We start from the raw sequence: 27,082 nt of genomic DNA on the forward strand, positions 1-27,082 counted from the left end.
AGAAGGGAAAAGAAGCAGACGAAGATTTGTAAGGGTGGGGTTGGACGTAGAAAGTTGAGTGACCAAGAACAATTGGCCTCTGAACAGCGACGTAAAGAACTACAACATCAGACATATTTAAGAAATAAAGAAAAGCGAAAGAAGAATTACATCGATAAACGAGACCATATTAACGACATTTGTAGAAAAACAGACGAAGATTTGCAAGGGTGGGATTGGACGTAGAAGGTTGACTGACCAAGAACAGTGGGCCTCTGAACAGCGACGTAAAGAATTAAAATATCAGACCTACTTAACAAGTAAAGAAAAGCGAAGGGAGATTTGCATTGATAAACGCAGAAAAACTTATTCAACAAGAACAGAAGAGCAGAAGAAAACAAACGAAGACTTGAAAGGGTGGGATTGGACGTAGAAAGATGTCTGACTAAAAACAGTTGGCCTCTGAACACCGACGTAAAGAACTAAAACATCAGACATACTTAAGAAATGAAGAAAAGCGAAAAACTTATTGAACAAGAACACAAGAAAACAAACGAAGACTTGCAAGGGTGGGGTTGGACGTAGAAAGTTGTCTGACCAAAAACAGGTGGCTTCTGAACATCGATGTAAAGAACTAAGACATCAGATCTATTTAACAAATAAGGATAAGCGAAAGAAGACTTACATTGTTAAACGAGACCATATTAAGAACACACGTAGAAAACAGACGAAGATTTGCTAGGGTGTTGTTGGACGTAGAAAGTTGACTAACCAAGAACAGTTGGCCTCTGAAAAACGACGTAAAGAACTAATCCATCAGACCTATTTAACAAATAAAGAAAAACGAAGGGAGACTTACATTGATAAACATAGAAAAACGTATACAACAAGAACAGAAGAAAAAAAAAAGAAAAAACAGACGAAGATAAGCAATGGTGTTGCTGGACGTAGAAAGTTGACTGACCAAGAACAGTTGGCCTCTGATCAGCGACGTAAAGAAGTAAAATATCAGATTACAAGAAGCGCTCCGAAAGGATTAGCCATCGTTGTCAAAAAATGACGTCATCAACAATATCACCTTATATTTGTTTATACACGGGGGTTAGTTTAGTGTCTTACTCAAGATTTTAAAACGCAACTAAAACCCCTTCGGTGTTTTGGTCAAGTGTTTAAACCCCCCATTCGGGGGGGGGGGGGGGGGGTTAGTTTAGTTTCTTACTCAGGGGTTAAAACACTTGGATGAGACACTAAACTAACTCCCCTTTGGGACTAACCAAGGTTGGTTGCGTTTTACAAACTTGACCAACCCAACCGTAGGAGCTCCGAAAGGAGCGCCCTGCTCTAGTCTACTATAAAAATTTGTGATTTCGTCGTCGTCAATAAATTACGTCATCAACAATGTCAACAGATATTTGCTTACTCGGCATTGTTGTGTTCCACAACAATGTCGACAAAACACAACAATGCCTAGTAAACAAGTAACGCTTCACAACAAAGGAATCAAAAACTATCAAACCAGTCGCATAATCACTGCTCCAGCAGCACATCGCATTCTTGAATATTGACTGACAGTTGGCCTAAAACATCACAAAAGTGAAAGAAGACGTTATCAAGTATTTGAAGTACCAACTCTAACAACTCCAACAAGGTAAACTGATACTCATTAGATATATTACGATTACGAAAACTATTATGAAAACTGACTTTAAGATCGATTTTAAGACGAAGATTTGCAAGTGGGGGGTTGGTTGCGTTTTAAACACTTGACCCCCGAGTAACTCCGAAAGGAGCGCTCTGCTCTAGTTAGATAAATCAGCTGGTATAGCAAACGACAATGTTGAAGGTCTTGAAAAAGTATTCGTGTTAATTGCATTAATTTCAGACATTACACACACACACACAGCAATCTGACATGCAGTCCGTCATAACAATCTCAAGTGAGAGTAGACATCGAAGTACTGAAAGCGATGAATTTGTTGAACTTCCCATTCAGGTAAGTATTCTCAACATATGCAGTGGCATCTAATCAGTTATGCATAAGATTATGTAGTTTATGATCTTGAATATTTTATTGTGACGTGTGCTTTAATTTTTCGTCTTTAGAAAGTTAAAGCTTATGTAGTCACCTCTTAAAAACATTCGACTAAAACAATTTTTTTTCATTGCCTTGTTGTAATTGTTATATTTTAAACTCTTTTCATATTCCAGATTATAATATACATCATGGAGTTCCTGCCTTTGTCAGACAGAATAAGTGCCTCGCAAGTGTGTCATTTGTGGCATTATGCATCAAAATACCTCAAACTGCACAGCAATAAAGTAGTGGTATTTCAAGATGACCTCACTAGACCACTACAAGTCTTCGAAAATAGTCTTGGAACATTTATGCATTTTGCGTTCAAAGAAGTAGAACTAGGAGGAGAATTAACCAAATTTTGGAATAGATTCTGTCCACAAATGCAGTCTATTTCCATAGATCGTTGTGATATATCAGAAAAGACCATTGTACGTATTTTATTAAAGTGCTCACATTTAAAAACTATCGATGTGAGAGCTTGTCCTGATCTTTTAAAGTCAGGAAGGGTTCTGGAGCAGAAATCTGATGTTATTCTGCTTAGTAACACTCTGGTCAAACTTAGGGAGCTAAGACTTGACTTCAATTCAGATGCCCTTTTCAACAGATTTATGGCAATTGCTTCCAATTTGGAAGATCTATCATTGACAGGATGTCAGATCTGTTTCAATTTTGAGCTGTGTAAGAAACTTTACCCTGGTGACGTGTTAGACTCTGGCTACACAATGGCATCAGAAAGAGTTCTGACATTCACTAATATACTACAACACATTGTGTCAAAGGCAGGGAAGATTAGAAAGTTGAGATTTCGTAGCACGGACATTAATGATGCAGCATTGTCACAACTAGCAGAAGTACCAGAACTACATCTTGAAACTCTAGATCTTAATTTTTGCAAAAAGCTGAACAATGCAGGCATACTCAGACTCACAGAGTACCAACAGAGTCTCACTGAATTAAATCTAGGTTTTTGTTCACGCATTGGTGATCCTTCTCTCATAGCGATCTGTCACAACCTAAAGAACCTTTTAACGCTCAATATGGAGTTCTGCTATGCCATAACAATCAAAGGCATTTCAGAACTTTGTCATCTCAAGAAATTAGTAAATTTAAACCTGTCAAAATGTGATAAGGTATCAAGTGAGGGCATTGAGAGGGGACTTTGCTCCTCTGTAAATCTGCAGTTGCAACGACTTAATCTTGCTGGACTCTTCTTAGATGAGAGAACTTTGTGTCGTATAGCAGAGAACCTTCCTAGGCTTATATATCTTAACCTTATACCTTATATCTTAACCTTGGAAGATGTTCCAATGCAGTGACAGACATGTCTGTTCAGGCCATTTTCCAACACCAAGTGTGGCTTCGATCCCTCAAACTGACAATGTGTGAGAAACTAACAGATGCTGGACTCACAGGGATGGGGTTGAGAACAAGAGGAGAAGAAGTTGAAAGTGGCTTCTCGATTCTTAGATTGAAAGGTATGCAGAAAATGTTAATGTTTAAATACAGACTTTTGTTTGATCATATAATTTAAGGATATCATCAGAAAAACTGGTTTATGGTAATTATTTATTTTTCCCTTCAGGTTTGCAAGAACTAGATTTGCGTGGCTGCAAAGGAATCACAGATGTCAGCCTTAACTATGCCTTTAGTTTTCTTGAACTTCGACTTTTAAATCTGAGTGACTGCCCGCAGGTTAGTTTCATCAGGAAATTTAATATGTCTTGCTTCCATTTGGTTTTAATAATATCTTACCTTTTCTTCTCAACCACCAAGTCCTTCGCTTTTGATAAAATTGCACAGAAGGACAAGGGGCTTGTTAAAAATGATCATTTACAAAATTTTCAATGCTATTTTTTCTTTGTACATTTTACATTCTATGAGCCGGGATAGCTCAGTCAGTATAGTGACTAGCTACGGGCTAGACGGCCGCGGTTCGTTCCCCGACAGGGGCAGAGGATTTTCCCTCTAGCCTCTGCGTCCAGACCGGCTCTAGGGCCCACCCAGCCTCCTCTACAATGGGTAACGGGGTCCTTTCCCGGGGGTAAAGCCGGCCGGGGCGTGATGCTGACCACTCACCCCCATCTAGTGCCGAGGTCAAGGAAGACAGGAGCTATACCTCCACTCACCCCAAACGCCTACATGGCATATAGTGGGACAAACTTTACTTTTACTTTTTATTTTACATTCTGCTTTCAGGTAACAGATGCAGGCATCTCAGATCTGGCCTCAAAGAACCCAAGCATTGAAACCCTTAAAATGAACTTTTGTGACAGAATCACGGACAGTGGCATTATTGAACTTGTGAAGCGTTTGTCAAGACTGAAACATCTTGGATTGCTGGTATATGTCACTTTATATCAAGCAAGTTATCTTGGCACATAACACATGCTGATAAAGTTAATAAGCAAGAACCCAAGATTGTATTTCTGTGGTTCCTCATGATTACTTCAGATTATCAAATTGTTTTAATAAAATATGTTTTATAGGGAAGTCCTTCAGATCTGAAACTAAGCAAAGTATTTTCATTCATAATAAATAAAATAAATAAAACATTTAAGTGTAGGATCTGTGATAGATCATAATGGGTTATCAAATTAAAGTTTCACAGTGATACATTACAAATCTCCCCATAAAAGTATCTTCAAAATAAAAACCATATAAAAATGAAGTATTTAAAAATAATTACCATTTGGGGATATGGAAAATCCGCATTGACAATGAATTCCAAATGAAGGAGTTTATCATAAGACAATATGAAATTAATTGTTTTTCTGTGAAATATTACAATTTTGCATTTCATTACTGTTCAGTGATGGCATTGTGTTTATCGTGGACAGTACACAAGCAACTGTCGTATGATATGTATACAATTTTCTTAAAACTTCTCTGGATAATTGATACATAGCAGTGTGATTGTTATCTGTTGCAAGTGCTAAATAATGGGTACGATCTCCTCCACAGGGATGCTCCCAGCTGACAGATGCAAGCCTACAGCAATTGGACAGAGATGTAGCAATCTGAAGTTCCTGGATATAAGCTACTGCTCTGGCATATCTCAAGAAGGGTCGGAACATTTGAAATTATGGCTGCACTCCCTGCACGGACTACACAGGTGGAACCGGCTTTGAAGAAATTTAATAAATCTATTGTAAAGGAACGAATCTAGTACCTCCACCAGTGAAGTTCTGTTCCTTATTGTGACACTAGTAACCGCATTTATTTAGTGAAAATTGAAAATTTGGCAGTGAAATATAGATGTTTTTCTAGTGATATTTTGGCGGCAAAGATAATGACCAATAGAGAGAGCTTACAGCTTAATGATTGATGATGAAAGTTTTTGATTTTGCAACATTTACAAAACCTTGGTTGAGATTTGATTAAGGGTGTTGAAGTATGGACTGGAAACATCTGGTTCGGGATGGACTCCAGTGGTGGGCTCTTGTGAAAACAAAAATGAATGTTCGACTTCCGTGAGAAACAGGGAATTTACTATCAGGATGGCAATAAGCTTTACAGTAAAGACTCCGTTTCACGGAGTTGGTCAGAAATGAGAAATAGGAAGGCATGTCAAAACGCTACATTGGGTCCAACCAGTCTTAAAAACCCTGGATTTTTGGCTCAAGAATCGAGCACCTTATCCCTACATTTCCAGGTCACCCATTTTAAGAGTGGGAACTACTTGTATATGTGTGTCAATGCCATTATGTACCATTTTGGATAACATACAAACTAGTCTTGTGTAAAGAATGTCAGATTGCGGTCTCTGATAGTCCCACCATCAAACTCTAATGCATGGCTGATTTCTTGGGGCTTCATCTACAAGACTGTCTTACATTTTTCATACACCAGACCTGTCAGTGAATTTCCATCTTAATACATTACCAGGTTCCTTAAACTGGTAATACCAATTTTCAATCAGAAATTGTTTTATGAACTGATGCTTTTCTACCATATCCAGGTGAAAACTTATATTGCATTTTCATAAATTATTTGTTTAAAGCAAACCAGAAGAAACGCTGCTTCATCTTGAACTGTTCCCATTGCACTGAGGCAGAAAGTGGCGTGAGCTTAGATTTAAGAAGCGGACTCCAGTTTTGACACCAACAAGACAGAAACTAAACTGAGATCTTCTTGACTTTTCACAACAAAAATAAAACTTCTTCTTATATGGGTATATTTTCACAGTGCTTACCTCGAGCCTCAAGAGTTTCCAAAAGATTTGTTTGTCAGGCCATATCTAGAGAATACCGTTGTTGCACTGCAAATTAAAACCAACGGTTAGTGGTTTTCACATTTTGTTCAAATATTTTGTTTTTCTTATTCAGTGATTCATATTGCAACAAGCAGATCTTTGCTGTCTCTAGTAGAGATAAGTATTTGATTTAGACCACTTGAATATAAATTGATTTAATCCCCTAAAATTTTCCTACTCTTTCATTGCTGAAATGTTCAGTGTGTGATAATACGGCCATATCTATGAGTAAACTGAAAGTGACTTCTGATTGTAAGTTATCATGAGTTACGCAAGTAATGAATGAATGTCTTGAAGCACAAACACATATATCACTATGTATAATAATGACACATGAAATTTAAAAATAACTATGGAATGTTGTTCATTTCTAAGATTCTTCTAGTGAAATATCAAATTTTTCATAGAATTAATTTATTTAAGGGCAGTGGTATTTTCAAAGCTGCCATGAATGCCTGTCACTTTTAAAGAATTTTGATTCTTTCTTCAGAATCTTATAGTTGAAATTAATGTGTTTGTCCATCTGCCCCCGATTTCAGATTCAGACATTGATGTTACAGACTAACTTTCTAATTTTTGTGAAACTTGGTATTGCCATGTCACAGACTTGATGACTTCTGAGGTGGGGAAATACTAACATAATTCAGAGTGTGCTCTTCAAGTTCTGTGCCTCCAAGTCTTTGTATGTACGTATAAGAGAAGGTTCAAACTTTAGAGGCTTAACTCCATTGCTTCACAGTTACGAATTTTGTTTAAATTGCACAAACTATAATTTAATGTGTAATAGAAATCAAATAATGTTAAATTAAAAATTATTTAATCATATGTAAGAATGTGATTTGTAAATACTCTCAGGAATATGTAACACACACTGCAATGTAAATTATTACTGATGTAACAATTATTAAAATGTGTGGATTCTTTATCTTCGTCAGCATTGATATTGTAATAATTGAAAAGCGGTATAAATGTAGAAAGTGTAAAAAATATTGTGGTTGTTGGTGTTGATATTAGTAACATGTGTTGGATCTTTATTTACGTCCGTTTTTCCTAATTATAAACAAGTTATTTCACTGATACTACATGTCTGTCTGACTGTTGTATTTTCACGGAGGTATCAACCTACACGATCTGTCATCAGTGTTTCTACAGGTATACTCAACGTGCATTATTCCTTGGGTTGCTCAACGTATTCAACCTGCATTACTTCGGATGTGTCACTGCAAGAATGGTTTAGGACGCAACAAATAACACGGATAGTATTAATGCAACAATGACCTAAGCTTTCTTTTTATTACAATCAGCAGAATACATTCTTCTCTTTTTAAAAGAAATGAAGACACTTTCGAAAGCACATGGATTTCTTGGAAGTTAACTACATACGTTTAAAGACACCGACCAAGCTGGTCTCCGCTCTAATCCTCCGAAATATGTTCGTCCTCTAGGTCTATAGTGATATGCAATGGTTATAAATCTTGACATCTATTCACAGCATGTGGTCTTTCCCTTGTAGTTCCTATATTTCAATCTTTTCCACAACTCTGGTTTCTCTTAATGTCACTTTTAATATGACCCTTTCTTGGAAATCCCAAATATGGTCTCAAAACAATTGCTTGTGGAACTTTTTTTTCTTGGGGGTCCAAACAATTATATGGCTTCTTCTTTAATCCTATGAAGTCTGTATGTTCTGTATCCTATAATTTCACCATGGTTCGTCCCTTCTCCCAGTTGCTCCCTTCCTATCTCTGTTCTCACTCCATTGGTGTGGCTCACGGTAATAAAGGAAGAGGCAGTAAGCCATCTGAAACATCACGCAACTTCTATGTACAGCAACATCCCTGAAGGGAGTCATCTTCAAAGTTAGAATTTGTTAACTTCATACACTTCTATACTGGTAATGCTGAAGTTGTCTCAAAGTCAGTGTTTGGAAACCAGAAGCAGTAACGCTCGTCAGTAGCACAATCTAATTTCGCAGAATTTCACATCTTTATTTGTGTGTTGGTGTGATGGTATGTCGACCTTATCTCTCCCCAAAGGCACACTCCAACTGTGTAATACGTGCATCGCAGGATACATGTTGGGCTTGGAAACTAAGCCTCTTTAAAAAAAAAGTTTTCTGGATGTTTTCCATCGTCTAATAAAATCATAAAATTGCATGACATTCTGCCTTCAGGTGTACCTACTCAGTTGGGCCCAATTGATAGAGCAAATCACTCTCCAGACCAATTAGTCCCATCTCCGAAACGTCATGCAATTTTGTGATTACACGATGGATAACATCCAAAAAACTTCTTCTTTAAAAAACGCACCATTTCAAACTTTTAGATTTGAGCTGCAAAGCTTCTTGTTTTGCATTTTTTCAATTATTTCTTTTAAATGTGCCACTTCAATAACTTTTCTATCTATTGCTAAGTTCAGTTTCTTCATTTTATCTGCTGCCGCTGAAATCTACTTTCCACCTTGAAAATGAACAGCATTTATATAAATGTTTTGTATATTTTACACAATACAATGTTGAACATTTCTATTCATTTTTGAGAATTCTTAGAGTTAAATAATTCAAGGTTGATTTTTCCCATACACACCTTCACACTTTTGTAAACTGTCAAAGTTGGACACTTCTGAGTGCATAGTTTGCTTAATCATATAAGATAACATCCCGTCATTATACACATGCACACATGTGTACATGCCCATGCATGCTCATATACATATATAGAAACATACCTGTGTTCAATACAGTTCACACACCATGGTAACGAATGTGACACAAGAAATAAGGAAGGTAAGTGAAAATGCAGAAATATAACCGCAGCACTGTAAAACAAAAAGGAGAGGCATAAAATACAGTTATATTTATTAAGTAACATCAATATCATCTCATTAAGATCTGGTAACAACTTTAAAATCAATATCAATTAGAAATAATACCAAAATTGCAGAATAACAAAGTTAGGTATACACTTACCCTCTTAAACGTCATGCTGGATTGGAATATGGTGCCGAAACGGACGTATTTGAAAATTTTAAACCACGTTATAATTAAGAGAAGACCAGTTGCAAGGTTGTAAATTTCTTGATACAAACCAAAGGATTTAAAGTTTCCAAACTTCTTCTCAGCAATAAGTTGAATTATTTGTGGTTCAATAACCATATGGTTATAGATTCTGAAGAATATAATAGGATAGGCGTACTGAGGAAGAAAGAGCAGAAGCACAGAATTACAATTACTCAAAGGATTAAGTGCATTAGACGCCATTCGTGCAGAATTGCCATTGAATAAAAAGAAAATTTTAACAGATAGTCTGTAGGTTATTTAATTATTTAACTTATTGAAATGCATCAGTTACTGAATAATGAACAGAATGAAAAGACAATTATGTAAATGTACTGAGAAGAAACTAGGGAGGAAGCAGCATATGCCTATTCATTCTAAGTTTAATAAGTGACTAACTAACTAACTACATGGCTTACGCAACCTGAAGGTTCATCACCAAATTAACCAAAGCCCTCCACATGTCCCTGTCCTAGGCCAACAAAATCCAGTCACCTTCAACTCCTATCCCCATATATCCCACCTGTTATTATCCTCCCATCTACGTCTAGGTCTCCCCTGTGGTCTCTTCCCCTCAGACTACCGGATAAATACCCACAGCACACCTCTTGCCCCATCCACGCACGGTACATACCCTGCCCATTTCATTCTTCTCGACTTAATCACCCTGAAAATACTGGGGAAGGGGTATAAATTTTTAAGTTCATCTTGTGCAGTTTTCTCCATGTCCCATTGTCTACATTCCTAGGCCCAAATATCCTCCTCAACACCCTATTCTCAAACACCTGCAATCTATGTTCCTCCCTCAAAGTGAGAGACCAAGTTTTGCAACCATACAAAACAACAGGAAGAAATATTGTTTTGTATACTTTAATCTTCAGGTTTTTAGAAATCAGACAGAAAGACAAATATTTTGAACTGGAAGTAGGAAGCATTTCAGAATGTAGTCTCCTCCAAATTACCTCATGAATATCATTTTGATTTCTTATTGTTGTTCCCAAATATTTGAACTTTGTTACACTTTCAAAGGATTTATCACTCACCCTAATATGATTTTTCCTGCTAACATGTACCTAGATTTTTCTTGACTTACTTCTGGCCCCACCTATCTACTAACCTCTAGTAAAAATAAATTAACATCATCAGCATATGCCAAAAGCTGATGTGTCCCATTCAATTGCAAACGCCGCTGCCTATCTCAGACTTTCGTGATGGCGTATTCTAACGCAAAGTCAAAGAGCAATGGAGACAAGGCATCTCCTTGTTTCAGACTGTTCTTGATGGAAAATGAGTCAGATAGATATTTAACTATACGAATTTTACTACAGGTTTCATTTAGGAACATGTTTATTAGACTCACTAGCTTCTTTAATCCAAGTTTAATTTAATATTTAACAACAAAATCTATACTTCAAATTGGAGAAAAATGATGGAAAGAAATGGCAAGTGCCATTCAAATTTTAAAATTTGTATTCATACGTATAGCCCCAAAATGTTTCTGTTAAGAGCATGCTTATTTATGTGTGTGGAGATGAAATCATAGAAATTTTCACAGTCCATCAATGGTATTCCTGATTCCTTACATGAATTTAAATCTCTCCTTAAGTGTGTATCTCAAGCAACAGTATTGCACTGCATTATAGTCTTTCCTTAAAAGACACAAACATTAAAAATCCCTTAGTTTTACTAATTTTACTGATATTTATTATTCACATTCATAAAAGGAATAAGTTGCTTCCAGTATTCTGAAGATGCTTATTTGTTGACAGAAAGAACTCAGAGAGTGTCTGTCTGGAATAGAAAAGCTCTACATATTATTCTTTGTTTGTCAAGTTCATACGTGAAAGTGGCCGACCGATACAGATGAAGTAGTTGGTTAATTAAGTTTCTGTAAGTGCCAGTATGATGAGGCAGGACGGGGCAAAGAACAAAGTGTGGCTGCTTGTCACTTAGATCACGATCAGCACAGTTCTGTTTCAGGGAGGTGTAAAGATTTCTTTACTAATACATCAAAAGTATTCTGGGGTCCACACGGTGTCCTGTCCAGTGGTTTCTGGGGTAAAGTGGAAGCAGCATCAGACTAATCAATCATCTCCATTTGGTACTGAAGTTAAAATGCATTAACTTCACCTTCCCTTTATGTTTTGACATCATGTTCATGATTACATGCAAATGGCATAAATATTAAGGGGTAGTAAATCGGAAAGAAAGTGTAGTTTGTAAATCACGTCTTTTAAACACCAATGAGCATCTTAGAAATTTACTTCTTGTATCTTAACTGTTAATGTCAATATGAAATGGTTCAAGGCAATACCACTTTTACTCAATCTATACTATCTCAAAGCACAGTAGAGAATCTTACCGCAAGAATGGTCAGATCCCAAGTATACCATAAAGGGTGTAGGTCTTCACGCTTTAAGACCACAAATTTCATGGTGTAGAAAAATGTGAACGCTACGAACATGCATTCACAGACTGCGACAAAATAGTCATATGTGGTCACATAATGATGGAGCTTCACTATCCTGCGATAAGATGATGTAACGATTCCTCTTATTGGTGCTTTCTCAAAAACAAGCCTGTTAATAAAGACATAAAGAAGATCAGTAAACACCGATTGGTTAAGCTGTACTCTCGGGTGGTACTAACAAGATATGTTTTAGTTATAATGCTCATACATGCATTTAGGCCCATACATAATATGGGCCTTAAAATAAATTAATTAATTAATGAACAATACACAGAGTCCCATAAATGGCAGAGAATTTCTTGTCTAGCTAAGCAAATATTAGCTTATCAAGAAAGACTTTACTTCATGGGGCTGATTAATCTTGGTATTACTGTAGTATATCTCTGGTCTAGATGTTCATTCACTGGAGATCTAGTGCAGGAAATTTCACACCACAGATGTTAGATTATATAGTCATAATTTGTTTTTTCTGTATTTAATTGAATATTTACTGCATTGAAACATGATTCAAATTAAAACAGTAGATCTGAATGAGATCTATATTTTATGTTGTGTATCATTATTTTTGTACAGTGAGCCATTTTTGGAAAACTGGTATAGCATTTGATATGATCTTCATGAAAAAATAGAAGTTACATCGTACTGATACAAACTTAAAATAAATTTGCCAGATATCTGGTGTTAATACGTGGATAGGGATGACCATCCTATTATGCAGTTTATCGAAAGGATGCATAAAATGGTTAATATTAAAGATATTGAACATAATTATGATTGTGTTACTCATTCTTTTACGTGTATATATGTTGACTTGTAAACTAGTTTCTTTATTAGCCTGTAAACAGCCTATAAGAGATTCTTCATTGTATTTATACTCTCACTCACTTTCACACAAAGATACAAAGAACACATAGCAGCCATAAAACACAATAAAGATAATTCTGCATACTCTAAACACATTCTCAATACAGGACATGCATATAACACAATTAACGAAACAATGGACATATTAAAAATAGTAAAAAACAAAAGACACAGGGACACAATAGAAAAATATGACATATATCAAAATTATAAACAAAACTTATGCCTTAATGATAATAGTATTGAACTGAACAACCCCATCTTTAAAGCACTTCAGTACCTTGACCTCAACCAAGACAAACCACCTTTCACCCACTAGCATCACAGTCAGTAACCAGCCACTATCCAATGCAGTACGTACAACTCCGATCTCTCCAAATAGGATTACGATATTACTTCTTTGGTAAGTTCACATAATTTATTTCAACTAATTATTTTGTTTTCTATATTCATTTTTCATTAATATTAGAACATTTATTTCACAGTCCATATACTGAACTTCGACATCAATAAGAAATACAAAATTAGTGACCTGGAATACTACAATAATTGGTACTACAACGAATGGTGAATCAACATAAAGGACAAAACATCATAATTAAAAAATCCTTAAAAGTAATTTAGTGAAAAGTTTATATATACAAAACACCAGATGATGGCTATATATAGCCGAAACATGTTGTGTAAGTCCCATATGTAAATCGAGTACTCGATAGGGAACATAATATGATATTTTAATCTTTTAATTTTATTGTGATTGACGGTTATTTTTAAATATTTTAATACTATTAATTCACAATATGACGCATCTACAATACCTTACAATACCTCTCACTCAAATTAACATAATTACCATTTGCACTGTCTGTGTCATTTAACTTGGCTCATGGAAGAAGTGGGTCCAGGAGGGAGTAAAGTTGGTGTGACATGCCCTACCTGATTCTCCTGGACTCTCCGGATGGCAAAGTACATTACAAAGAAATATAAATATCTGTGTTAAGGTAAGAAACTGAACGTGAGAACTTACGTCAAAGTTAAGATTGCATCGATATTTGCATTATAGAGAGTTAAGTCAAGGAAAATGGCACGAGTTCCTCTTGTAACCCACTGATTATTCTTCAAGGTAAGCAATTTCTCAATTGTTTCACTACGGTCGAGTGACAGATCTTCATAATATCCTCCACCACCATACATTGAGAATCTTCCCCAGTAACTGGAACCACGCAGTTCTTCTTCAGTGGAATAAGTCCAGCTGTTGTCAGAAATAGTAAATCAGACTGCTTGTTTTAATTCCAATATACAGACACAGAAATATTAGTTCTGGTCCTGTACATCTCTGTTTAGAGGCTATTCAAGAAAGTAAGGAAGAAAGAAAGAATGGTTCATCCTTGCAAATGGATGATCCTGGAATTTGTATAAATTGTAACAACTGATACATGCAAATGAGGTGGCAGGAAGGTCAGAGGATAATTCTCTTGTGCATAACCAGTTTTCTGCTTTAAATGTTCGTCTGCAAGCTTCAGACTTTTTTTTTTTGGGATTGACTGCATAATATACACAGCACACAACACACACACACTATAGTATTACTTTTTTGAGGAAGTCCTAAAAGAATTAGAAAACTATGTTGTACTACATGGGCATTGATGTTCTTGTAAAATAAACCAAATTTATCTTCTAATAACAGTTCCAATTCTCCAAGCACTTTTATAGCGGCAACCGTGTGGTATTCGCCATATCTTTCATATGATTTCCTATAAACATAAAGGGAATATTTTGATTTACATTAATAAAATGTTGACTGAAAACTTACGCTGTTCCGATTCCTGGTCCAAATTGTCCCTTATCTTCATTTGCAGATGAATATACGTCATAACATTCTGAGAATAATCGTTTGAATGCTTCATTTATTATGCATGAATCATTTCTCACTTTTACCTGTAGACAATGAAGTTTTACTTTCATTCTAGTTGCTACAACACACACAAAAGTACTATGCTTTAGTAACGTAACACCTAGTCTTTAGCCATGCTGTATGATGAAACAGTTCATACGAACCTATCTTGTCACTGCTGAGATTCTCTATAATGCTTTTAATATCCACAATTTGGAAATTCATATTAACTTATAAATCATGTAATATCACAAGAATGCTAACTTTATTTCACAGAAAATGTTATGTTATAAAGGAAATGTACAAACCTGTCGTAGGCGTGGTGCTCCAATCAGCTTGTAATCTTCCAACATATATCCAACTGTTTGATGCGTATCATCTTGAAGGTTCCCGTATAAACTGTCAATCATTACAGTCTCTGCAAACTATAAACAAAATTAGTTGCGTCACGTGGAAACACAAAGATTTTAAGTTATATATCGACTGTACAGTGCAGTGCATTCTGAAACCATTATCTAAGTATGAACTATCAGACACTAACTCTGTATGATACTTATTATTCTTACAGCACTTGATATGCAGTTACTCAGACGATCAATGTTTTTTTGTCAATGACATGCTTTCTTGTTGAGAAAAGCCCACCTGCTTCCAAGATCCATTTTAATATTGTTCTTTTATATATGCCTGTGTTTTCCATGTGGACTCTTCCCTTGAGTTTTTCACTCAAAATTATGAATACATTTCTGTTTCTTGAAGATTAGTTTTCCTATCCATTTCGTCTTTTGTGGTCTTCTCATGCAAACAGGGTTTTGGGGTTAATAGTACAGATTTCCAGTCCCTAATAAAATGTCCTATTTATTTCATCTTTAATATAGACAGCAGTTGTTAATATTTTTAATAATAAGCCACACACAGCTAACAAGGGGGTTACTTTCATGTCGTCTTTCCAAAATCTGAAGATTTAAATTTATAGAACAATTTTTTTGCAGCAAGATAGAAAAAGTATTTTGAAAATGGGAAGTGTTACATAAAGAGGAGCTTCATAACTTGTGCAGAATGCTGTCAGGGTGATTAAATCTGGAAGATTGAGATTAGCAGGCCATACAAGAAGTACGCAGGAAGATGGAATTCATACAGAATTTTATTTGGAAGGTTTTATGGAAAGAGACCACTTGTGAGAACCAGGTGGGATTTAGTTGTATGGATGCTGACTTGACAGTGAAGTTAATTATTCTTCTGATGCCATAATACAAAATTTCTTGTACAGTTGGATAACTTTTTATAGTAATGTTGTTCACTGCTTAATCAGTTAATTACAAGGTAGCAAATGAGAGTCTTCTTAAATTACTTCATTATCTCTACATTACCGCATTTATGTATGTCCCAATCGCATATTTATCTTAAATTCATACCTTCCAGAAATGACTTATGTGTGATATGTTTTTGAAGTTTCTTTCTTCAACACCAACTTGAAAGTTAGTTTCCACAAACAAATCATCTAGAAGTTTTTTGCACCAATATGTCATTTTGTCTGTCTTCCCAAATGTTCCTGAAAAAATAAAGTGATATTTTCAAGAAATATAAACAACTCCAGTGGGTGAAACTTAGATTACAGGAGACGATACAGAAATTAAGAAAAGTATGCCATTTAAACAATTACAGACATTAATCTAAGTTTAAATTAAACTTTCTCACTATTTCAGGTGGAATACATGCACTGAATCTTTTTTCATAATTTAGGGCTGTGACTAAAACAGCAGATGGCATCATTACTGTGTAGTGACCAAATGTTTACGAGGAAATCACATTTTCAAAAAGAAGGCTTACAGAAACTGGTGTAAAATAAGGAACTCGTAAAGATCCACAACTTTCATTTGGGAAATTCTTTGTCTTATGTATTTGATAGAAAAGAAAAACATTGTATTCCTACAGATTCAACATCCGCACTTTTGATTAGCTTCATCAGCAATGGAATTTGTGAATCTGTAACACGTGGTACTTGTACCACTGTTTAGCTTATCAAGAGTTGAAATGTATCGTGATTAAGTGAATATCAAGACGAGTGAACAATCCAAATCACAGAGAATGTTTGTATTCCAAATTAGACTACAGTTTTCCTTTCCTGTCAAATTCATACTCTGGTAAAGCAGCACTTACAAGGTGTTAATGTTACATAATGAGAGTGGGTATTTGTACATAATAACATAAACATGAAAATAGGACTTGGCTATGTCGACAGTACAAGTATAGTCGGCGCAGTAGTTTTTGGCCGGTTGAATTTTCAAGGGGAAGAAGACTACGAGCGAGTCATTTGTGCGATAGTATAATGCTGACTGCACCGAGCTTATCAGACTGACACCCAAACAAAAGAAATACACTGACTGTGCCACCTCAGGTGGCCCGCCTGCCAGCTTCTCCACCGGCAAAAAACTACTGCGCCGACTATACTCCATTTTATTATACCCTCTTGCATGTAGTATCCTGTCTCAGCATCAATTAGACGGCTGTACTCCTGGAAACTCTATTGTCATTGGTAATATCATGTAGGTCAAAATTTACTTACCTATTAACACTATGATGATGAAGATTAAGTGCAAGTACCCTTCCTTGTTAGTATTCCTCTGCTTCATTCCTAAAACAAAAACAAATTTGTATCAGAACTGAGAATTATGGGCATATTTTTTGAGCCTTGTCTACTTCATTGAATAAAAAATGTATATGACATGCCGTAATTCCATTTGTCTTTGGCATTTGGTATTAGCCAAACGTATGTTCTTGAGGTACCACGTTAATTGCATGGCAAGATTCTGTTATAAATTTCTTTTAAGAATGGGTAAGTGGACCGAACTTACCAGTTTTATTGAATGTTGTTATATTTGGTTGATAGTATGAACATCAAATTGAGTTCAGGTAATTTATCTAATTTTGACTGAATACAAAGAATTTTCAACAATAAGCAACTGGAAATTAATTTTACCTTTCAAATTCCCCTTTTGTCTCTTTCCAGAAGATTTTGATGCGTGTCCTCTATCAACAGAGTCAGAGGGGTTGTTTCCTTGGTCAACTGGAGACGGATTATGAGAAATATCCAGTTCAGAATCGTGTTCCATATCGTGATATTGAATGTCATCATCAGCTGAATGTTCTTGTTCTTGCACAGTACCCATTGTACTCAAAATTATTTTTCTGTTAATCTAGACTTTGCAGGTCTATGCTTCTTCTGACTGCAACACAACAAATCTTTGTTGTTTATTTATTATGCCTAGCAACGGGCCACATTATCAAAAATGGGCAAGACCAACAATACGAGTTGGAGCTTGCCTCAGTGATTAGCCGATATTTTGCCCCTGACCATGATGGAACAAATAATATTTTAGAATATCCTACAAGCGGCGATAACAAAATGACATATGATTAAAGACAGGAAGTAAATATATAGTAGAAATATTGAAGGCGACTGAGCTGCTGTGATCTGGTGGCCATGTAGGCACTGAGGGGGAGAGAAGGTATAGCTCCTACTCATTCTTGACCTCAGCACTAGACTGGGGCGAGTGGTCAGTACCACGCACGGGCCGCGCTTTACCCCCGCAAAAGGATCCTGGTACTCATTCGATAGGAGGCTGAGTGGGCAGCAGAGCCGGTCTGGACGTGGTCTTGAGGAAAAATCCTCTGCCCCTGTCAGGGATTGAACCCCAGTTGGCCAGTCTATAGCCAGTCATTATACTGACTGAGCTACGCCAGCTCTCATTTTCACACACACACACACACAAATACTTTTTTGACGTAAATACGTCTATACGGAAGGGTCATTCGGCAAAAAAGCGTAACAAAGTTGTGTAAGATCCATATGAACAATATGTAAATATGTACCGACAAAAATGATCAGCTTTTATATAAAATCCTGCGTGAATTGTTATGTTACCTAAGAAACTAATTGTTGCATCATCTGTTTACTTGGCATTGTTATGTTACACTACTGCTGTCAACAATCCGCTTTCGTTATTGCGGAAAGAGCTGAGCTGTGAATCGCTTGAAGTGCGTCGTAGACTAGATAATTTTGTGCTGGTAAAAACGTTTTAGAATAACAAAAGTACTTATCTTATATAAGAATTATTACATTACATTTCATTACATTACATTACAGAGACGTATTTACGTCAGATTCTCCAAAACTGTGGTTCCACTGTCAAATTTTTGCAGTGTATCCACAGACTGAATCTTAAGAACAACCGATGATAACGAAATGTCTGAATAATTCCTATGAAATGTGTATATTGAATTATTTTCAAAGCTTTTCAATTACACAGAAGTATCTTGTCTACGACGCACTTCTTCCACAAGCAATTCCCAGCTCAGTTGTTTCCGCAGTAACAAATGGTGAATGTTGACGTCAATAAATACCAATAAAACATAAGAATAGCAGCCAAAACTATGATGTAACAATTATTGTTTCTTCAGTAAAGAACATGGAGTGCTTTTCACTTTACAGAGGCAATTCTACTGCATTTATAGATTTGACCCACGCACACAAAATAAAACACATTCTTCAGAACTGGCAAAGAAGCTTTAACAAAGCTGATGTGTCAAGAAATGTGAACTTGTCGAATTATTTTTCTCAATATGTGCCCCGTTTATTAACCATCTGAAGCCGAAGATCGTCTAAATGCTATTTAAAAATTCAGTCTGTACCACAAAGAAAACACTGCAATTCACCATTGAAAAGAACGACCAGTTAATTCTGTTTAAGAAAATGATCGCTGTTTACCCTGAGAAACACACGAAAGCCACAAATACACAATGAAGTGTTATTAATTTTGAAAGCAGGTGGTATAAATATTTACCACCAGGCTCTAATTTATCTAGATTTTCGGCTACTAAACAAGCCTCATCGTCTTAAACATTCGAATCTCCAACCGTTTACTGGAATATTCAACCGCAATCAATTCTTGCCGTAAATAACCAAAGTCAGTCTAACATTATTTGAAATTGTGTTCATTTTCTTGCAATTGTTCATTAGTATCAATGAACACATGTAAATATGTTGATAAACAATAACAACAGTAAAATAAAAAAAAGTCCTTACCTATCTCTTCCTTCAAGGTAAGAGAACTTGATGTCCACCAGCAATAAACAATCAAATTAATAACAAAATGCAGAAAGTGTAGGGCAGTATTCCGCAATAGCACAAAAATTATCTTGTCTACGACGCACTTCTTCCACAATCGATTCACAGCTCTGTTCTTTACACAGTAAGGAAAATTGATTGTTGACGGCAATATATACTAATACAACAATGCAGATGAAAACTATGACATAACAATTTTAGTTTTTATATAAGTATTGTTACGAGAAAGAACATTGTTACAGGTGATGTTTATAAATTCCAATACTTTTCTTACATTGTTGTACAGGCAGATGTTCATATAAAACCTGACCATTGTTGTTCGATATTTACAAAGGAGGGGGTAGTGTGACGTGTTGCCTTGAGAGCAGCATAACAATGTCATAAACAGTTTAGTTGTCTGTTTATTGACATTGTCGCGTCTGGCATTGTTGTTAGTTTATAGACATTGTTGCGTTAGACAATATTGTTTGGCATTGTTGCGCTTGCGCAGGCCTCCGCCCTCAGTTAGCTTTTTGGTTGTGTCCAGTGGGACTCGTGCCGAACGAGGGCTGCCAGAGGTCGCCCAAGGGCAACCGAGGGCGACCGATGTTCAGCAGGCCAGCCGAGGCCGTCCCCAAAAGACGGCCAAGTCGGCACAACGAGTGGTTAGACTACTCGGCTACCCTGACTGAGGTTTTCCGTGCTTTTCCTCAGTTGTAAGGCGAATGCCAGGGTATAACTTAATAGGGGCACGGCCCGCCACCCCCACCCCGATCACGGAGGCCATCAGCTGAAATGATCTCCCCCCATGCCGCAGAGGCCTTCAGCCGAAACGGCCCCTCCCTCTCTGGGTTCAAACCCCGGAGATCCAACCAACCAAATTCCTTTGGACAACTTGCCTGACGGGATGACCTCCCATCAGCAGCAACGGATCCCAGTTGTAATGGTCGAGGCTCCCGCCACGACGAAACCCCGTTAGCGTTAGCAAAATTTCCGTTTTTTAAATTAAGACCGTTTACCATTTCCAGCAATGTGCCTTGTGCGCAGGAATGGTTTCACCTAGGTAGGGACGATGCTTGCGCTTGTGCAGGCCTCCGCCCTCAGTTAGCTTTTTGGTTGGTTGGTTGGTCGATATTTACACAATGTTGGTAGTTGAAAACAACAAAGTGTCATAATTTGCTTATCCCATACTAACTATAAAAAGTCAATAATTAATATTAAATGTGTTCTCTATAAGAAGGAAATTTGTTTCTCTGTCTAAGGTTAATTTTCCAAAAGTATCAAGCACGTATACCAACTTCATTCCCACTAAACAGACAGTCATCTGTTAACTGTGAACTAATTTAAATAGAAAATATGTTCAAAGGAAAATGATGTTCACAGCAAACACATACATCAGGTCTCTTTCCAAATGCAAAATACTTACCGACAGAGTTCTCCTTCATTTACATATTCGTTATATTTAAATGGCTTGTGGCCTGTCATCATTTCAAATGCCATTATGCCGACACTCGACCAAGTCCACTTCCTGGAACAATTAAAATTACGGGTAACAGCTGCAATCAGACACTTTCATTTCATCGCACACTTGTACATTTTCCACAAGGTTCTCCACAAAGAGAAAGTTTGTGGTTAGAACAAACTAATTGTTCGTTTCTTGCCTCCATGTTAACATGGAACATTTTTAAGTTTGATGATGCTTTTTCTTCTTTTATCCATTTCATACAGCTATTTGTATGAACAGAGATTGTGGCGAGTTTTCTTATGGTTTTCTTCGAATGTTCAGTCGGAACCTTGAAAAAACACTTTACTAAACACCGTTTACAATTGACATTATACAGTTATACTATCATTTATTTTACATAAATGATATTACAAGGAAAGTGAGGAAAATTATCAAATGCCACTCAGCTATTATCAAAATGCTAGACAGGTGGACAGACAAACACGGCAAAGCAAACAGGAGCATTTTTCTATTTTTCTGTGGTGAAAGCACCTACAAATGTTCTGTGTTTGTTTCATATCTTCCGAACTGCTGTGGCTTCATCAATACTTACTGCAACAAGTTTTCGCAAATATTTATGTTTATTTCAGTTCAAGAACCGCTGATACACAGAGAGTGCCTGTGAACCGTGGTGCAAAGGAATTTGAACTAAATTAATTTTAGAAGGTTATATGATCAAGTTTATAACTCGTGCTGCTTTAGTTTCCATATCTTTCCACAAGATGCACTACACTCACAGTTGTCAAAATGGCATCTTAAGCAGAGGAATTCCTCACGTCAATTTTGGAGGAACAGTGTCCTATAGAGACTTTGTTTACATGATAAGAGACAAGAATACAAAGATTGGTATACAGTGAATAAATGACGTATTGAATGAACCAGAAAATTCCATAGCCACACAAACAATGAAGTACCTTCAGGCTTTAAACTGCCTTGTTATACATTTTATTGCGCAGAACTGCAGTTGGACTGTTTGCCTACCTTATGCAGATACTCCACAGCGTCGATGATTTCTGCCAGGTACAATCTCGTTTCATCAACTGGAAACGCTCCTCCCGACTCCAACATCTGGGACACGTCTCCACCTGCGTAATGCTCTGCAACAATAGTAACAAAACTTAGTTCTCTGTTGTATATTCAGTTAGAAAACAGTGTTCCTGCCAAATGACGCTCTCCACAAGATTGAAATTGCAAAATGGCTCTACAATAAAATTCTGTCAACACTTCATTAAAGTTACTTATGAAACACTAGAAATGACGCATTAGGTTCACAGAGAAGATTCCCCACATTGTATTGCCATGTTTAAACGACACCTGGCATCCAAAGACAGAAGAAAATGTTTAGGGAAACTGACTATGGTGAAAGTTGTTTAACTGCACATCCAAAAATTGAACCAGGTGGACAATTCATGTGTCAGAACAGCTGCATGAATGTTGACAAAAGTGCAGGATCTTCAAACACATGGAAAATGCCATGGAGTTTTAAGAGATTTTTCAACATGAGTAGAGTTACTCAGCACGAGATGCCTTGGATGCAAAGTGAGTGGATGACAATCTGCAGTGATCTCACAATGACATGTGGTAACATCTTTTGCTCCCTCGGTCCATCACTGTCATGGATGAGACTTTTCATCTCTTTCATTAACAAACAAAGCATGATCCGTTGACCTGCAGTTCACCTCATTCACTGTGATAAAAAAGTTACAGTGAGAGGTCAAAATGGAAAGTGATATCAGAAGTCTGAGTTTTGTGGTCCTCTGCACTACAAATTCATTCCAGATGCAACTCTGAACAAGAAAAGATCGAACAGAAGTTGCACTAGTTGCAGGAGTGGACCAGTGACTAGGGACATATATCTGTTGCATGATAACACACCTCCCAATTCTTGTGCAAATATCGCTCGCTGAACACAATAGTGTCGTGTTATCATATCAACCTTAATCGCATGATCTCTCACCATCCGAGGTCTCTTTTATCAAGAGAGAAAAACATTTGAGAGGTCATCATTTCAACAGCAGGCAAGATGCTCTGTGTGACATCCAGACACAGCAATTCCAGAACTGCTTCCAGCAACTGTACCAATGGCGGCAAGAGCGTGTTTCAGTTCAGGGAGAGTTGTCTGAGAGCAGCTACGTTTAGGTCAAGACCATACATTTTTTACTACATAACAAAGTATTCTTCTGAAAATTTTTAATGCCTAGCACAAAATTGTAATTCCTTTATAGTTTCCTTTCTCCCTTCTTGTAAACTGGTTTGGCAATTCCTTTACACGAGTCCTCCGATGGTCTGTTTTCTATTAAAATTTTTCTCCTGACTCAATATAACCTATGGGTCCTGACTCTTGCCACTGCGTTAATCATGTTGACAGATATTTTGGCATATCGTAGTGTGTTATTCTGTTTACAGATGTAATCTTGTCTGACATACTACAATTTTCTGTACTTTGTCAGTTTAATAATTCCTCAGAGTATTATATCCACGTCCAAAGATATGCATCTTTCTATCCAGGCCAACTTTTCTTTGTCTAATGGACATTTTAATTCAGATTTTTATTCATATTATTCCTCATTACTCCATAAATCTTTTGTTTCTTTTGTAAGCTTCCCTTAAATTCATCACATATTTTTCCCACATTCTTTATTTCTCAAACTTAATCAAACATTCAGCTGCTTTCAGACATTACTGTGCATAAGAAATACACCGTATCACCCTGAACTAGAACCCAATAATTATCACTGTTTTGTATGTGGTTAAAAAGAAAACCATATTTAATTTAGTACCAGATGCACCATTTCTCTGATATCTTTGCCTTTAAATTTACGTCCTTGTCAGATTTATCGAGGAACATGTCTCACCATGACCATGCGATACTGAAATGGGTGACACAAGAAATGCTTACAGAATTGTGGTAAAGAAATGTGATGAAAAATGGTAACTTGCATGACCAACAAATGGAATGTAGGATGTTAAGCTGCATCTCAGATAAATAGTTGTACAAATCAGAGGTTGATGAATTAGCTCAAAGCCATGTCCAATGGCAGCCCTTGTAATTTGCAGTACTGAGTCCTTCAGTTCTGCTACCAGAGTGTCAGATGTTTAATTTATAAATAAAGCTAATTTCACCGTGAGGCAAATGGAATGCTATGAAGTCCAAGGATTCCGTTTTGCAGATGCTCATTAATTATAAATACCATTAATGTTCCTATACACATCAAGAGCTGGTGTAATTTGTAACGTGTACACTTACCGGGCTGAACTACTCCACAGATGTTGGATACACATTCCTCTACTCGAGGAAAATAGCAAAACAGGTTCAGCCTGTGTGCTGCAACACCAGATACTGCATAATATCATTCCACATCGAACTGTCTCTGCGATGGCTGTCACAACAGCCAGTTCTGCCTGTCCAACCGGTTCACCACCGGCTTTATGTTCCCAACTGCATGTGGACATCTACACAAACAACCCCACTCATCAAATTTTAGGAACAGAGTAATGAAAGCAAACAAACAAAATGTACATCATTCATTTATAAAAATTAGAGATTAAGTTATTTATTTAGTGTTTATTAAAGTACAATCATTTATACAGCACTGAATAATAGGATTATAAGTGACTAATTAATTGAAAAGAATGTGGAAGGAAGTGGGTGTGGCCTAATTTAAGGTACTATACCGGGATTTGTTCACAGGATCTGGGGAAAACCATAAGAAACTTCAATCAGGATAGTCAGTCCTTGGGCCAAGATTTGAACCTGGTACAGTAGTAGCGGTAAATCTCTGCATTCCAGATCTATTAAAATTAAAAGACAAAGGGATCAGAGGAGTAGGAGACAGCAGATGAAGAATCACATATGCCCATTCCATAAACATCATTACCTGGTGGCAGTACTTTGTAGCTTGCTTTCTCACCTCCTGGGTCAGTAAATGTTTGGATTACATAGTACATGCATTTGTTTTCCTTGTACCTGTAAGACAGTGACGTAGGCAAAACATTCAGTTTCATCCCAGCTACAGTAACAGTCAAAGAGTGCTAACCACCTCACCATTAATTTTTTGGCATAATAAATATGTTTGATAAAGTATGGGACAATGGGAGGAGAATAAAATGATGAAACTGTTTGGATGAAAGAAATGTTTCATTAATTTTTCATGAAGAAAGGCACGATGATAAATTGGCAGGTAAAAGTAAAGCAATTCCTATACAGGCCAATGATGGCACTTAAGGGAAAAATTCTCAACTTCAACACTACAAGGGGTGAGTAGTTGGAAAGAACCCTGTTAGCCACTGGGGATGAGGCTGGGTGGGTCCTAGAGACGGTCCATATGCAGAGGCTAGAAAAAAATCCTCTGCCCCTTTTGGGATTAAACTCCGATCTTCTGGCCAGTAACCAGTCACTATACTGACTGAGTTTCCTGACTCACAATGAATTTTTGCAGGTACTTGTTGAATAAAACCAACATTCAAGAAACATAACTGAAGACTTCTGCAAGACAGGGTGATTTTTCTTAATAAGACTTTATGGAATTATTTCAAGACCTCCCATATGTGACAAAATATGTTGCAACAACACAGCATAAATACTGTACACCAATATCTACTTGGTATGACATGAAAGTGCATGTAAAACAAACTTTCTTCCAATGCAGATTCAACTGTGTGCGTGTGAAAATAAAGTAAAATAATTATTTGCAAAAGACATAAAATTTTTATTACATAGAGTCAGCCGGACACCCTGCAGTAGCACACAAAATTCCACTGCTGTTTAGAAAGTTAAATCGCCCACTCCCGCTAATGGCGTATCTGACGTGATGGAATCCAATGCCTAACTTTGTGATAATATTTTATTTTCAAAAACTGGGTAGTATGGTGGAAGGGGAAACAGTTTATGATGGCTTCTGTTCTTCACAAATTTATGAGTGGTCTTGTGCCTTCATGCAAGAGAAGGACATCTTGCATTTTCTCCTCTAGTCAAACTCGCTTCATGCACATCTGGAGTCTTTTCAGGGTAGTGATGTATGCCTCAGAATTTATTGCTTTACCTTTCTCCAGAAAATCACCCGTTTCATGTCCCAGAAGACAGTTGCCATCATTTCTTTCGTGGCGAAGTCATGTGATGCCACTCCATGCATTGCCATTTCGTTTCTGCCTCAAGGTCAAAATTAGTGAAAGGAAGCAATCCCCATACGTCTCATATCGAGCCAGCAACTCAGCAGCAATATCCTTCATCTGGACACACGCCCTTCACTGATTTCGTGCTGCAGTGACAACACCTGTAGGTAAAATGTCGATCCTTCTGAATGTCATCAGCACGTTACACACTGTCTCTTGTCAAAGCCAAGTACGGCGGCCGCTGTGGTGTTCCCTCTCACACGTTTCACCCAGCATCCAACTGTGCTTCTGTCCGTAAACACTTTTTAGACGTTTATGAATATACCCCACATTATCACCCTCAGCTGTTGGAACTCGATGACAACTCTCAGTTTATAACTCTCTTCACATTCAGACTCCATTTTGAAAACTTATTACACCTATGCCATCTGGCAGAAATTATTAAAACTTCATTGTCAAAGGCGGGAGAGCTTCAAATTTATGTACCAACTTTTTTAATGACCCTCTTACATTATCATTCATACTAAAAGAAAATTATATAATGCAGCTGGAAGTATTATTATTATTATGTAAATAATATTATAAATTATAAGATGTCAAAGAGACAAGGCAGAAGAATAATAAATAAAGTTACTTTATTAAGAGTTTCATATTTTATGTTCTATGTCTAATTAACATTTTGACCAAAGCTGATATTAATATTTAGAATTCATTTCTTACCTCAAAGAGAATACAGCCCTTCACCATTGCATAGACCAGTTGGTAAATGCT

General features: G+C 36.7%; 1 protein-coding gene, 1 long non-coding RNA gene and 1 pseudogene across 8 annotated transcripts; 1 reads left to right on the forward strand and 2 right to left on the reverse strand.

Annotated features, from left to right (window-relative positions):
- The first annotated feature begins 1,217 nt into the window (after positions 1–1,217).
- On the forward strand, positions 1,218–7,385 carry LOC147874784 (uncharacterized; annotated as a pseudogene). The gene is made up of 7 exons (XR_015533731.1): positions 1,218–1,627; positions 1,862–1,972; positions 2,188–2,484; positions 3,390–3,531; positions 3,639–3,748; positions 4,253–4,396; positions 5,018–7,385. The product of XR_015533731.1 is annotated as an uncharacterized LOC147874784 (transcript).
- On the reverse strand, positions 3,606–26,720 carry LOC147874785 (polycystin-2-like). Of its 6 annotated transcripts, none has more exons than XR_015533730.1 (15): positions 26,242–26,720; positions 24,447–24,652; positions 22,181–22,296; positions 21,122–21,223; positions 17,569–17,815; positions 17,155–17,223; positions 16,004–16,140; positions 14,900–15,016; positions 14,511–14,635; positions 13,725–13,949; positions 11,726–11,942; positions 9,277–9,501; positions 9,036–9,125; positions 6,249–6,314; positions 3,606–4,563 (listed from the first exon to the last, which is right to left on the reverse strand). XR_015533730.1 is itself a non-coding variant. In XM_087343320.1 (15 exons), the coding sequence occupies exons 6-14, from the start codon at positions 17,756–17,758 to the stop codon at positions 9,042–9,044; spliced, it is 1,389 nt and encodes a 462-aa protein (XP_087199446.1). In that variant the 5' UTR covers positions 17,759–17,815; positions 21,122–21,223; positions 22,181–22,296; positions 24,447–24,652; positions 25,078–25,166; positions 26,242–26,720; the 3' UTR covers positions 7,569–8,109; positions 9,036–9,041. The 6 variants fall into 6 exon arrangements, 5 of the variants coding, with proteins under 5 accessions (XP_087199446.1, XP_087199444.1, XP_087199445.1 ...); XM_087343320.1 differs by lacking the exons at positions 3,606–4,563; positions 6,249–6,314 and adding exons at positions 7,569–8,109; positions 25,078–25,166; XM_087343318.1 differs by lacking the exons at positions 3,606–4,563; positions 6,249–6,314 and adding an exon at positions 7,569–8,109.
- LOC147874786 (uncharacterized) lies at positions 12,640–13,718 on the reverse strand. The gene is made up of 2 exons (XR_015533738.1): positions 13,526–13,718; positions 12,640–12,707 (listed from the first exon to the last, which is right to left on the reverse strand). It is a non-coding gene; the product is annotated as an uncharacterized LOC147874786 (long non-coding RNA).
- Positions 26,721–27,082: the final 362 nt, after the last annotated feature.

The sequence above is a fragment of the Zootermopsis nevadensis genome, unplaced genomic scaffold, assembly GCF_977971745.1.
Source record: "Zootermopsis nevadensis isolate Lab colony 2312 unplaced genomic scaffold, Znev_1.0 Znev_ptg000005l, whole genome shotgun sequence".
In the NCBI taxonomy this organism is placed as follows: Eukaryota; Metazoa; Arthropoda; class Insecta; order Blattodea; family Termopsidae; genus Zootermopsis; species Zootermopsis nevadensis.

Coding starts and splice junctions, on each gene's coding strand:
- LOC147874785 (XM_087343318.1), bottom strand. CDS start 17,758: ATGGGTACTGTGCAAGAACAAGAACATTCAGCTGATGATGACATTCAA. Junction 16,141..17,154: donor CATCATCATAGTGTTAATAG/GTAAGTAAATTT, acceptor TTATTTTTTCAG/GAACATTTGGGAAGACAGAC. Junction 14,636..14,899: donor GAGCACCACGCCTACGACAG/GTTTGTACATTT, acceptor CATTGTCTACAG/GTAAAAGTGAGAAATGATTC.